This window comes from Gymnogyps californianus, chromosome 3 (genome assembly GCF_018139145.2).
Source record: "Gymnogyps californianus isolate 813 chromosome 3, ASM1813914v2, whole genome shotgun sequence".
NCBI classification, from domain to species: Eukaryota; Metazoa; Chordata; class Aves; order Accipitriformes; family Cathartidae; genus Gymnogyps; species Gymnogyps californianus.
Genome location: NC_059473.1, coordinates 11,807,161 through 11,822,082, shown reverse-complemented (window position 1 = coordinate 11,822,082; position 14,922 = coordinate 11,807,161). Strand labels below are relative to the sequence as shown.

At 36.4% G+C, this 14,922-nt stretch overlaps 1 protein-coding gene across 1 annotated transcript in view; it reads right to left on the bottom strand.

The window, feature by feature from the left end:
• Nucleotides 1–14,922, bottom strand: part of WDPCP (WD repeat containing planar cell polarity effector) — a 157,964-nt gene that overhangs the window by 65,004 nt on the left and 78,038 nt on the right. The window contains exons 11-13 of the mRNA XM_050894524.1: nt 7,878–8,487; nt 3,539–3,727; nt 841–964 (exon numbers count right to left, since the gene is read on the bottom strand). Coding sequence (XP_050750481.1) covers nt 841–964; nt 3,539–3,727; nt 7,878–8,487 — 923 coding nt within the window. The remainder of the gene's footprint in view (nt 1–840; nt 965–3,538; nt 3,728–7,877; nt 8,488–14,922) is intronic.

The window sequence follows — 14,922 nt, the reverse complement described above, 5'->3', positions numbered from 1 at the left end:
GGATGAATCACTGAAAAAGGGTGCATTGTAAGTCTTCTCACTATGTCCATCTACACTCCTCCTCAACAAGGTGTTACAAACATTGTATCATTCAGAAGGTAATTTCTCCTTATTTTCACCTATTGGATAATTCTCAGAGGGAATGTTTCAAGCTACATTTGTGGTTGAACACATGAACAGGTTAAACTGCTGTATGTTGACATTTATCACCGGTTGAAATTTAGGCTATTGATTTATTTTGAAGGAAAAATATAGCAATAAACCAATGTACTATAAATTCTAGCTGAATTTGGTATTATGACTCTTCTAATGTCATATAATTTACAGATGAATTCAACATTTCATTTTCTCCTCTTATTTTAATGGCACTGAGAATTTCTGGAATACGAATTTTTATATAAGAACTTTGACGGTGAGAATAACAAAATGCTCAGATTTCAATGGTGCAAAGACAAAAATGTCTTGGACCATGTGCTGTTCATTTGCGTTTTAGCATCTATTTAAACGCGGTGTTTTCTCCAAGTTTGTAAGCTGTTTCAATAGTTAATCTGCAAGCAGTTAGTGAACGTAAATCTCTCAGAAGCAGGCTATTTTTTTTCTATCAAGCTAAAAGGGAAAGGGTGATTCATTTTAAGTGTATTGATGATAGAAGAGCTCTGAATAGCATTTTATCTGCAATACTCTACTTGAAAAGAATGAAGTGCAAGTTAAACAAACAGTAACAATGAATGCATTTTTTTCAGGGGTGGTCCTCTTGGAAATTGTTAACCACATTAAAGTAGATAGTTATTGAAATATGCAATTCATTTTAAGTTGATAGAAGTTGAAACTGTCATTCACCTGAGCAGGTGGTGGAAGAACCTTCTTGCATATCTGCTGATTGGGTCCCTGTATTCCAGCACAGTTGTATCCAAGAGGGGTCTTGTTGGAGCATAAAAGGTTCCAAGGCTTGCCTCAAGCTGTGCTGTGGAGTTCAAACACAGCAGCAATGAAACAAGTGAAACTGTTTCAATTACAACAGGTTGCTCATGTTTGCAGTGAGTCAAATTGCTCAAATACTGATGAAATGTGATGATGTTGTAGGACAGATGAAATTAAAATATGACAGATTGTACAATCACAAATGTGCATATAAACTTTCACTCTGAGGCAGAGTTGACGAGGACTTTGAGCAACAAAAGCTGTCAAAAGGATGAAGAAGTCTATAACACATCAAGTTCTCACCAGCAGCGTACAATTAAAAGTGACTCATAAGAGTAATACAGTTTGAACAAGTTTGTCCAGTAGAGATCAACTCTCAATTAGCTCAAATCATCTTTGTCCTCTTAGGCAAACAACAAGGAAGTTCAGTTTTTCAGGGATTATTGTGTTAGGTCAGCGGGTGACAGAACCCTTCTTGTGATGGCCTTGAGGTCTAAGGAACCTCCTTCAGCCCACAGTTCTTTAAAAACTTTAAATAAAAGGGTCTAGAAACCCTAAGGGTTTGACTCTCCTACAGCGTGGAGTGGTGGGAAACAGGATAACCTCCCTTGTAATCAATAAAATAAAGCCCTTTTGTTACAGAAGTTCTCTCCACTTTAAATACTTTCTGACTGCTATACTCCACAGCTGGAGCTCTTAGGCATTTTTCTACATGTTTTTAATACAAAATTATAAATAATACAAGAAAATACACGGTATACGTTTGTGTCCCACATGCTTAGCTGAAAGGAAATTTAGTGTTCAATAATATTTATGTTACATGACTTCTGCTTGAGAGTTAACATGTAGTACAAGTCCTTATAAGCAGAACAGGGAGAATTTGCCATATATTTGCTATATAGGTTCTCCTTTCAGAGTGAATGTGCAACTACTACTGCTAATCAGAATTTTGTGTGGGCTTTAAAAGCAAAATACAACCTATTGTCTCATTAGGCAGACAAAATCTCATTGATTTGCTGTTATTAACATTTGTTTGAACTAGCCATTTCCGTATTTAGTGATAATGGTTCTTTATTTCCAAGCATAGTTACATTTTATTTTATTAGGCTTGATAGCACTAAATGTGCTAATAGTACTGTGTTAGGAACACAGGCAAAGTGTTGGTAAATTAGGTTTTGCATTATCTTAAATCTAGACAGTAAGATAAGTTGAACTTTAAAGGTATTTTCTTTCAAAGCAGCAGTCAATTTAGATTAAAATTGAATACAGCAGTACCTTTGCAAAAACAAGGCATACTCTCTTGCCATTGCTGTTTTCTTGACAGCATGTTTTGTACTTCTGAAATATTTCAACGTACACAGAATACGAGTAACTACTAGCACAGTTATAGATTCATTAGATAGCCCAGCTTGATGTTGAAGGCAGAATAAAGATCTCAAAGATAACTACCCCACCGCTATAAATAAAAGGCCCCATTGGGTTTTGCTAATAAAAAAGAAAACAAATTACCATGCCAAATTTGTTAGATTCACATAGAATAACTCCTGGACAGAATAAAATTCCCTCTGCTGTAAACAGTGTTAGGGAGCTGCATGGGGGGAAACACACAGACATCTATTTATAATGTGCATATTTTTACAAGAGTTTCAAAATGAGCCCTTTTCATGGGTCCTTTTAAAAGCATGTTTTATTTAGAATTGATACGCTATGTTTGCAATGCAGAGATTTTTTTAATCAGATCCCCCAAAATGGAACAGCTGATGGCTTGGCAGCAATGTAGGACACCTTGGAGTTTTTCTATCATCAAACACACCAGAATCCTAAGTGTTTTTTCTTGCCACAAAAGATGCCTGGTCCCCAGCTGTCTGCCTGCTGGACTGGAGGATAACACCTTCACTAAATCAAGGCAGTTCAAATCTTGAAGTCTATTGAGTTTCAAGATAGACAGCAAATCAAGAGGAAGGCATCACACCAGGCTTCAGCAGAGATGAGGCTGAACCTAGAATTCATCATTTCTTGTGAGGGACCCCAGCTACTACTGCAGGGGGTCAGAAGATTACAGTGAGGACAAATGCTATAATCCTAAAGGAGGCAGCAGAGGATAGTGTATTCAAAGCCTTTGGATCTTGTAATGAAAGAATGACCCTTCAAAAGAACCTTAAAAATGATACTAAAATCTCTTGTCCCTGTTGCAGGAAAAAGTCCCTCCTTAAGTTGGTGCTGTCTCAGCATGAATATATAACAAATATTTAAATCCTATATTAACTAACATTAGTCTGTAACATAAGCTAAATTTATGTAATGTAATAAAGTTACAGCATACATATGATAATGCTATATATATTAAGTCATGCCTATACCATATATATTAAAATATGCATTATTTTAGTATCGATATTGATACAAACAAACTAAAATGCTATCAACACATTGATCCAGATTTTATTGAAATGACTTGTCTACATATGACATTTGATTATGAAGCACCATAATCTGGCTGGCTGACTGGATTCTCACTATTGTCTTCTTTATACAGTCAAAAAATATATTGTCATAATCCACATATGAATTACAAAGACAGCACAAAAATACATTAAAAATATAATCAGTCTCTTACCTTCTCTGTCTGGTGTAAGCTTTTGTTTAAGAAGGTGATTGACAATGGCACTCAAGCATATATAGCACTGACGACCCATTGTGTTCCAGTTCATGGTGTTCAGGACATTAATTGCCTCATGTATCTCATCGTAACGAATGTACTGGTGGATGATTTCCACAAGGCCCAGCTGTCCTCTTGTGATCACACCTTTTACAGGAAATATTAAAAGCAAAGATACTGTTATGAGTATGTAAAACAGTAGCTGACTACTTTTCAGCACAGTTAAAAATAATTGCCATTGGTTAAAATTAGGAAGTTTATGTTAATGGGTTTCATTATTAAATTTTTATGTGAGATAACTCCTTATTATCTTGATATATTTAGACTGAGGGTGCTTTGGACAGTGGAGAAAAACCATCAGTGAACTTCACATATTGAGATTGAGCGAATGTGGCCAATACTCACTGGTGACAACATCATGTAATGAAGTTTGTTCTAAACATGGTAGAAAAAGCTTATTCACAGTTTATCATCATTGTACTGGAGGTAATAAATTCATGTTCATAGCACCTCCCTCCTGTAGGGAAAAACTGCTGGACAACACTAAAAAATAGCATTTGTCTCACACAAACGTACCTATGTATACAAGTTTACAGCAGCTCAATCTTCAAAGCAACAGTTACTCATTACTCTCCAAATTGCAATTGCTCTACAACTTCTAGCTTGGCAAAATTCTCTAAGTGAAGCATATCTTCTGTGAGGGGATATCATGAAAGATATCAATATCTAGGGACTTTTGAATTACAGTTGCACATGAAACCAAGAACAAGCTTGCCATAAGGGAAAAAACCGAGCAACATATTGCTTACTCCATGAGAGCATGATTTATCTACAGCACTCTATCTCTGAAAAGTAGAAACTAAAAGACTGTCAATGTTTCTTGACTTGTAGATCTCAGCTTCTGAACAGAAAAGGTGACTGAAAAGCTGCAGAAAGTAATGTTATTTATTGTCTCTGACTAGCCAAATGATCGTGTGACATAGGCCACACATGGCATTTTAGCAATTCTTGCTTGCTTTGGGTCACTGTGCTAGAGTATTCTTTATCACTACTGCTCCAGATATTAGAAAGAGACCAGAATAAATTTACTCTTCCCCTCTCTTGAAATAAAAACATAATGTTATCTTTTTATTTTCTCAATTTATATTCTGATGTTGTTTGCTAAAACTAATTTTAAGAAAAAAATTCTGATGAGAAAGGGAACAAGCTGAATTTCAATACTGATATTAAAGCCATAGGCCGGCTGGGGAAAAAAAAGTCTGATAACAGAGAAAAGCAGACCTGATATATAGAAAACATACCTCACAAAATTTTCATAAATGCAGTTGTGAATACTGTTTGTGATGTAAAATAAGAACTGAGGAAAAAAAAGTAGAGAAAAACATCTGAGTACAGCTCGAGGACAAGTAACCTGCTGAGTTCTTGCATATACAGATCTGACGCTTTGGGGGAAAAAAAGCTTACGTGTTTATTTTTTGTAAAAGAGAAATACTTTAGTTTTTTAGGGTCATTAAAGAAAAGACATGGTTATCTATTGTATTTCGCTTTACATTTGCATGTATTAAAGCCTATGGACATTATACTGTGTAATAGCCATGTTTAACCTGTGTATGTGTGATAGTATCTAATTGTTATGGTAGACTTTATTCTTCCTAAATGTTTAGTGTTTTTAAAGTATTACATAAGTTGGGCAATCTTCACATTAATCACTAAGTGAAGATGAAAATACTTATTTGCATGCTAATTAAATATAATATTATATTTAAAATGTCTTTCGAGGCCAGTAATGCTGAACCACTGGCACCAGTACCAAGTTTGGCATTATCCAAGATCTGGGTTGACATCAATGACAAGAAGCCGCAATGCTTTTGAAAATGAGTTTGGCATAGACACCAAAAATATTTGCCATTAATGTTTGAGGGTAAATTTAATATGAATCTTTTCCTGAAATAAATCTGGCTAGACAGCACAACGGAGAATTCACAGAACTTGTCCAAAATCATAGTATGTCAGCTGGAAGTTAAAAACGTATTTGCCTATTCTCATTGACATAGTTTCTTAACAGACTTTTATAGGAAACAATTCCAAGCCATGAGTTAATTATGGATTTTATTTCAGTCCTGAATGTCTATCTGGGTTTTGCTGTCATGGACCCCTAAATTTTCTGTATATTTGCATTATTTCTTAAATAGCAGAGACCTAAACACTGCTGAGGTTGGGAAGAGGGGCTGACTAATCAACACAGCATTACCTTGGTAGTGTGGCAAACTGAGATGAGGAGGGGTAAAGCTAAAAACCAGGAGGCAATAGAGAACAGCATACTTTTGCACAGTGGACTACAAAGAGGAAGGGAGGGAGAGAGGAATAGAGAGAGCTTTGCCTTCTTCCTAGAAGAGATTTTACAGTAATTATACAGAATGAATTTTAAAATGTGATAACTTTCAGCTGTAGAGGTCAACATCTTCCCATTTGGATGCTTGACTTCTCCTGGGTGGTGCGCTTCCAGGCAACCTGCTTGGGAAAAAGAGGTGACAGCCAACTCACTGCCTAATTGATTTAGGAACGGTGCCCAGGGAGACAGTCCAATTAAGTTTACAAGCTGGCAATTAGCAGGAAAGGCCTCTAAATCCCTGCACTGAGAGCCTGCCTGCCTTCGTAAGAACATAAATGTGCTAAAGATAGCAAGGGGAAAGCTGTGCTTTCTGGAAAGCTGTTGTGAGAAAACCCCACAAGGGAGGACTGAAGAAAAGCAAGGTAGATGTGGGTAGAGTGCCTTCTGCTTGACAGGTAAGAGGTAATTTAGAAGGTTTTTTTTTAATGGCCAACATGCACAAAAACATCAAATAGCTGTTATAATTAGTGTTCTGGGGTACTTTGCAACTATTAAACCTGCCATTGAACATAATGCAGTTGAATTATCTCAAAAGAAATTATAACTTGTAAACAGTTTTTTAATAGTTTTCTTGGGGATAACAGTAATAATCTGGATCAGCTCTTTTAAAACTATACAACTATAAGTCAATCCAACATTTTTTGTTGTTAACATCCTATTACATTACAGTGGCATACTTAGTTAAGTTTTTTAAATTCAATCTTTCAAATGTTTAGGTCTGCAGTACTTTTAGACAGGATTTTCCCCCACAAAAGCACATGCGTGTCTCAATAAGTAAAGAAATAAAGTAGATTTTCAAACCTTACTGTCACCTCGTTTTTTTTAAAAAAAGGCTTCTTCCTAATCTCAATAGCTTTATACAAAAGAATCATAAAAAACTGTAAAGATCTGCAAAGGTAATCCTGTTTCCTTGGACAGACAATGGGCAAAATGCTGAAATTTTCCAGGATGAGTATATTCGACATGGCTGTCTGCCCTGCTGAAGCATTGGCTTGGTAGTCAGAAGATTTAAGCATGATTGTTTTTTTAGCTCTCTCAGTGGGTTTGCACCACTGTAACTTGCCTGACTTGAATGGAATGAATACAGTTCTCACTGATGAGCAACTGCAGGGTTTTATTCTTAGTTCAACCACTGACTCATTGTGTAACTCTTGGAAAGACTTTTAGCTTTCCTTTACTGCTTCTTGTTTTTCTATTTGTAAAATGAAGATAGTTATGGTTTTACTCTCTTAAAGTCTCCTTACACCTAAAATGAGAAGTGCTACATAAATTCTAAAATTAGTACTATTACTTCTTTTATTCACAACTCCCGGCAAATCAATTGAGAGACTTTAAACTTCTCTGAAGGTTAGGAAAACCTTCCTTCTTGCGTGAAAAGTCTTCAGTGAAAGAAATGGTGTAACTTCATGTACCGAGGTCAGGAAGAACAGAGTACGGGGACAAATATACATTGTAATAGAAAGGACAGTTGCATCATACACACAAAAAAATAATTTAGGAAAGAAAATAGCATTACTATTCTATTATTAAATATAGCTTATTTTAACTTGTTAGGGGTATTACTACAGAATTAATACAATTCCTAAAATTATATACTACAGATTAAAAGAATTTTCCATATGAGAAATTGTTATGCTTCATTAGAGTAGTGGGGAACATAATGGGACCCTGATCCAACAACAGATCGGGGTCCTATTCTGTCAGACCTCACATGAAAAGATACTAAGTAATTGTGAAACATAATGAATACCTTAGTTGACATCTTCAGATATGACTGGAACTACGTGCTTTTAAGGCTATGGTCCCATATATCTAAAATGAGGGTGTTTCAAACTACAAAAAACTTGTGAGGTACAGATGTTTCCTTGAGAGCTCAAGGTTCAATAGATGTGCTCAGTAACTTACCAAGTTTAAAGTGAAGTACTCCTAAGGGTCCTTTGTCGAATCTAACCAACAACAGATGATGAATATCCATGCTGTCAGTGCTGGCAGATGCAACTTGAGGAGCAGCCCACTGGATCTGGATGAGGCTGCTAGGCATGTCGAAGTGTTTACTGAATTGCAGAGTTGCCTCAGGTGAATAGTCTTGTGCCAAGAGCTGAATTTTAATTGGGGACAATGCCGTGTCAAAAAGTTGCAGCTCCCCTTGAGAGCTGCCAACCATGAATATGGCTCCGGAAGGGTGGTAGGTTATCAAAGCAGGCAGCACTTCTGCTTGGGCTAACAGAGTCATTTGGTTGTAGGCTTCATACAGAATTATTGACGAATCTTCACAACCCAGGACTAGTTTGTCTTCTGTAACATCTCTGCAACAGCTGATGGCCTTGGATCGTAGTGGTATTCTGGTGACTGTCGCACACTGAATTTTGTTCCTAACACACTTGTAGACGCAGCTGTCAGCCATGGGCTCTTTGTCTGCGGAGATGGAGTGCTCTACTGTGTAAACCTGATAAGGCTGATTAGTGCTGAAGCTAGCATCGAGTGGATCCCATTCTGTACGGACGTAACTCAGAACCTGAAAAAAATCCAAAACGTTTTGGTAGTCATTTGTAACAATTTACTCTTACTTTGATGATTTAAAAAATAGACTGCTGCAAATACGCTTTCTCACGGGTCAGTAAGCTAAACCAAATACGCATTTTAGAAATGGAGTTGTAAAATCTACTGTTTTAACTTTTAAAAGGTTAATTCCTCTGATTAAAAAACCCTGCAATATAGTTTGAGCCATATTTGTTTGTCCAGAGTATATAATAGGTTAGCAGAATAGAAGATAAAAGAGGGGATGGTCCTAACAGTGTTAGTAAGAGGAGAAATGAGCAGCTGACTGATATAAAAGAATAACTGATTATTCACAAGTGGGGTGGGGGAGAAATCCCAAAATTTCTGGAAAAATTTATAATAGGTTACTCTGAGCATCACACATAGAGGATTTTTGATCATTTGCTCTGGGCCATGGTAACAAAATATTACACTGTAGTGGTAGAAACAATGGCATGTTTAAACAATGTATACTATACATTGCCAAATGAGTAGGTGGTAGATGTTCTTTGGTGCCATATAGCTTCAGATGCAGAATAAATTAATTTGTGATAGCAGAAAAGGGGGACCGTTTAGGGGTACTTGAAGGTTGAATGAACTGGAAGAAGAACAAAAAGGTAGAATATGATACAAAACCAGCAGCTGGCCAAGAGCAAGAATTTGTAGTGTCAAAACATGGGAAGTACCATAAAGTGATGCAGGCAACAGTGGTGACCAATGAAGATTCATGTCTTATAATATATGGGTTTGAGCAAAAGGTGTTGTACAGGACTTGAGCAGGGAAACTGTGGGAGAAATATCAGCTGTAAATAAGTTACAAATTAGTTTATGAAAAGCTATTTCTCTGAAAGAGAGAGAAAACCAATGTCTCTAGAAGAATGAGAGTAGCGGAAGTCAGTCGGAAACTTGCTGGTGTTTGTTCATGCGGAAATAAACAGTGAAAGGAAAATGTCAAACTGAGCCAAACCCCGCCCTCAGGTATACCCATAGCATTCTTCACACTATAAACTAAAGCTGCTGACCTGCCACTAATTTTGGAAGCCCCTTCTTTTGAGTCCAGGTGGTATACAAGTACCATTTACACAGAAAGGGGTAACAAATGTGATTAAAAGGCAGAGAGAGGGCGAGGGAGGAAATCTGGCAATTTCAGGTTGAAAACAGAAATGCACACACAATGTTAAAGCAGTTCAAATTTGATTTCCACAGATCACAAGACCAACTGAACACATAATTTAGCCTTTCATCCTGCAAAGGAGGAGAACAAGAAATTAAGATTTTTTTGGCATACCACTCATTACTTCAGAAGCAACTGATGAATTTATAAACAAGTTATTTAGGATGTTGATCAGACTGATTAGGATGTTTTGTTCTGACAGTTTACTTATTTTGTCAGCAAAAGGGTTTCTCATTCAAAAGAAAGAAAAAAGGATTATTGCAATTCTGTGGCTGCAAACCAGCTGCTAGTTAAACCAAAAGTCTTAGCTACTCTAAGGTGAGTAGAGACATGCAAAGAACCACTGAATGCAAAAGCATCTAATACAGAAGCCAATGCAACCAACTTGTGAAAAACAGGTAAACTGACTTCAACAGAGTAGTGATCAATGAAAAAATATACCAAAGAGGAAATAAAAGATTAAATTACTTATATAGTCTGAAAAACATTTTCTCACCTCCACCTTCCCCTCACCAATGACTTAGCCTCTGCAACTAGTCATTCATGCCCACAAAATGTGCAGTGGCTACTGTGTAGATGTTAGAACTGCTGAAATGTGTTGCTTATTAGGGTGTTAAATTGCATAGCAAGGAAACCTGTAAAAGAGGTTATTGTGGACAAAGGATTACTGTGACCACAGAGCTCTCTAACCCCAAATAATGACAAGGTGAAGCGTTATTGTTTGTTCTGTAGTTTTCCCTAAGAGTACGTATAGAGACCCAGGTAGCTGCCTTTCAAATATGTGAAATAGAAATCTTGCCCAAGCAAGTCTTCAAAGCTTCCATAACTTCAGTGAAATGAGCCTTGAGGCCCTCTGGGACTCAGATTTCTGTCTTCCTGTGGCAGGTTTCAATGCACTGCATTATTCATCTACATATTTTGATCTGAAACCAGTGTTGCTCTCTGGAATCTCCTCACAAGCTACGAGAAAGTCATGAAGATCCACACAATAATCAAGCCTATGAGAGATGAAAGACTGAAAGCATTATTAAATTCTGAAGAGAGGCTGGCCTTGAAGGTTAAGACAATAGAGAAGAAAACACGTGAAGCATGGATTTTACAAGTCCACAGGAGTGGCCGCTGGAAAACAGCAATGGAAATAGTCACAGCAAAATAAATGTTGTCATCTGATCATTTGAGAGTCAGCAAGCAAACTGAATCCAATTAATAATTCTGTTCTGCCTTGTTAGAGCAAAAGTGGGACAAACTGTTGCTCACTACTTTGATTTCAAAAGAAAGTAAAATCTTATATTTTGGAAGGCTAATTTAACGAGCCTTGAGATGAGAGGCTTCCTAGCTTTTGAGAGCAAATTTTGAGAGCAAATCCTTGAAATGAAGTCTAGGGTAGGGCTGGTTGCTGTATATAACGCAATTCTAAACTAGGAGAAATTTCCTACAAGGAGAGAAAGACTATTTGCTGCATTTCAAAACATAAGTTTTGACATAATGTTCAAACAAATTAGGTTTAAAGGAAACTTTTCTAGACACTACTGTTCATATTCTGACTGAAAACAAGAGAAACATTTCTCCTTAGATTGCAACAGATAAGCTGCTTCTCATGCATCAGTGGCCTCATGTGCCTCTTGGAGGAAGAGTACCAAGCCGAGAGACCTCTTTGTTCTGGTTTCCAGTTTTGCTGAATGTAACTGGTATTTGGCACTCTGAAGGGAAAAAAAAAAAGGATATTCTCTTTCATCTGAGAGGGAAGATTTGAGTTTCTCTGTCAGAAATTACTTTTATTATTAATTCTTCATGCTACTAACTGGAAAACTAAAGTAGAGAGACAAAAAACTACAGAAACATGTTAATAAAGGCTAAGATAATGTTTTTGAAAGATAAGAAGTCTAACAATCAAAACATCTTTTTTTTCCAAGAAGATGGTACTCCATTACCTGCCAATTGTTTTTCTATCTGGTAAGTAGCCACACGCTAGAAAATGTAGTGCACATAGCACTTTAGCTATTTAAAGGAATCTGCTGAGATTCCTTTCCAGTGAGCAGTAGTTCTCTGGAACCCTACAGGGAAACATTAAAATAGCAATATATCTTTAAGTTAAAAAAACATTTGCTTGGGGAATGGGAAGGCAAAAGCTGGAGGAGTTCCCTCAGAAGTGGGCAGGACAACTGTAGGATTTGCGGAGGAGGGGACAGGGCAGCAGATCTAAAAAGACAAAGCCGTAACATCACATGGCACGGTGTATAGTCCATTCAACGTTAAGTGCTTTCCATAAATCTTGGACTAAGCACTTAGCCTCGGATTTCAAGGGAATATTTCTGGAAGTACTTTGCATGAAGTAAAACCAATTGCCTTCTGTAAAATAAATAAATAAATAAGTAATAAAAAAATTTAAAAGTCCCTTTTAGTTTTGTGAGATGTACACTACAAAAATATAGTAAATGTATTTAAATATTGTCCACACAACTTATGCATATTTCCCTTATTAATGTGGCAGTCATGCACCACTACCGCACATTTATATTGTTTTCCCCTTGCAGTACTGGCCTGTGCTCTGCATCAGCTAATCAGCAGTGTGAGGGATACTATACATGTCAAGTCCTCAAATCCTAGAGTCAGAAATCGTAACAATCCAAGTAAAGGAATCTGTTAATCTTTGTAAATAAGGGGCCTGAATTATGCTAGTTAAAATACTTTCTTTCATTTTATGTTTGAAAGAAATAATAGCACTAGCTTGTGTGGGCAGTATCACTCTTCTCAGTGCAAATCTTTGAACACTTAAAATTGAAGTATTTTGCATAGAGTGCTGGGAAAGGATAAAGTCCACATATCAAAACAAATAAGAGTTTTAACCAGTAGTTCTTAAGCAGAAAATTGGCTTACCAGGCAGATAAAAAAAGAAAACAAAAGAAACAGAGAAATAAGCTTGCTGTGACTGAATTGTGTGTCTTTCAGACGAGAAAAATGTTTGATTTATTTTATGGATGTTTAAAAAATGCTTATTTAATTTCACACAGTGAGGCTCCAAATAACAATAACACTTTAATTAGAAATGTAGAGTGGGAAGTGTAGTGCACACTGGAGTAAAATAGTTTTAAATACAGCACTGTGAAGATGGAAGGAAAAACCACCCTATTTTTAAACATTTCTAAAATAAAAATGCAAGGCTCCGACTCTAGGTTACTTATTTGGCTGCATTGTATTTACAGTCCCACATGCAATCTTATTATTTAGATCTTCAGCCAACATTTATTCTTATTTTCTTTCAAAATTTATCATCATCATCTTTATCCCATATTATTCATTGAACTTTTAACCCAATGTGACATCAAGGATTTTACATTCTTTGCTATATGTGTGTGAGAGGTATTTCAGCTATTCAGTCACACACGGTAGATGTTTTTCTGAGTGCTACAGTAATTGTAGGACAGCTCACTCATAAAAGATCTGCTGTGTTTATTTTACAAGTTTGAGGCACAATGTGGAAGCAGTAACTATTAAATATTATCTCTTGGGAGAAAGAAAAATAATATTTTCTCTCAGGCAAAATATTTTTTCCACAAGATTGAAGTATAATTTCAGTGATTCGTACTAGCACTAAATGGAGTGAAAATAAACATGGCAAAGACAAATGCAAAGTACTACAGTAACTGAGCCCTGGCATCATCACCTCCTGTTAATTTATGTTTGCAGAATAAAGTTCATGCTGATTTTAACACAAATTTCTCTCAAAGCATTTAATCCAAGGATGATTTCACATCAGATCCTATTTATTCACAGCAAATTGTTTGAAATGATTTCTGGAAGATTCCTCTTCTGGTTTTGAAATCAAAATACCGGCATTATCTCCACAGGGAGACAATTTAAATAACATCCTTGATCACTGGTACTTCAACAAAGAAGAAACAAACAAAACCCAAATAATTAAATAAATAAATTGGAGAATGGATGAGTTTACTGGAGGAAACCAATGCACGCAAGAAAGTAGACAAAGGTTCAACAGACAAGTACTCCTGCAGCAACATGCATGCACGTATATAAATGTACATCGCACACCAAAGCAAAAAGTCGTATGTTAAAGAGAAAAGCACTTTTATTTCTTCAGGGGACGATTCCTCACCAAATCTTACAGCATTCAACATAGTAAACACTGATCTCAGAAAAAAAAAAAATGGAGTAAAACAAGTCACGATTTGCAAGGAAAAAGTTCTTTCTGTTTTTAGAGGAATAATGTCTACCTTTAGCCTTAATAGTAGCAAACGTTAAAACATAAAGCCACATAGCACAATTCAAATCAAATTTATAATGTATTTAAAATGTAAAATGTATTTCCTCCATTAAGTTGAAAAGCTACTTAAGTACACAATACTCCAAACACTGTATGTGCAATGTGAATCATCCCAATGCAGAACGTGTAGTTACAGGATATTATCACGATGGGGAGTTGAGTTGCCTTGTCCCAGAGCTATTCCTGTCCTCATCCTAATAAGCACTCTTCTGGTGGGCAGCAAGTATCACTCAGAAAATTCTTCCAGGGAGGAAGTAGCATCACCTAAGTGCCCCATTTACCTTTGCTCTGCCACAACAATAAGAGTGTCAGTACCTGGCAGATCTTTTTGTGGTTTTCGTAGGTCAGCACCAAGGTGCTGTAGAATGGCTGTGGCTAGCACCCATTCATTTCCTCGGGCTTGGTTTACTTTTTCATAAATCCAATATGCCAAACAGCTCTTTATGGGTTAGGCATTCAGCAATTCCTGCTTTTCTCTTAATTCGAGATAATAATGCTGTTTTATCCAAGTGATACTACTATTTTCAAGTAAAATGTTGGTGGTATTATTTTACTACACTTCTTTTTGATAAATGCTCCAAACTGCATCAGTTCATGCTTCTCATTCTTCTTCTTTTGACAATAATCAATTACTGGGAGAAAATTCATATTCTTGGTCAAATATGATAGATATGGATTTACTTTCATGCATAACAATGGCATGTCATGTTTTTATTCCAGGTCTATACCTGAGGAACACTACAAATGGTAAGGGAGTAGAGGCAAAGAGAGGCAAATAAGCATGCTTATAGAAACACTGCATTTTTGCAGTATCTGACCTAGAGAGTAACTGTTTAGGAGTTGTCTAGAAATGCTAATTATGTTTTTGCTCATGTTTAAGCTATCAAATGACCCTCAGAAGTTAAAGGTGTTAAGTTAAAGTTCTCCTCCAAGACCCTGTAGGGGAAAAATGTACC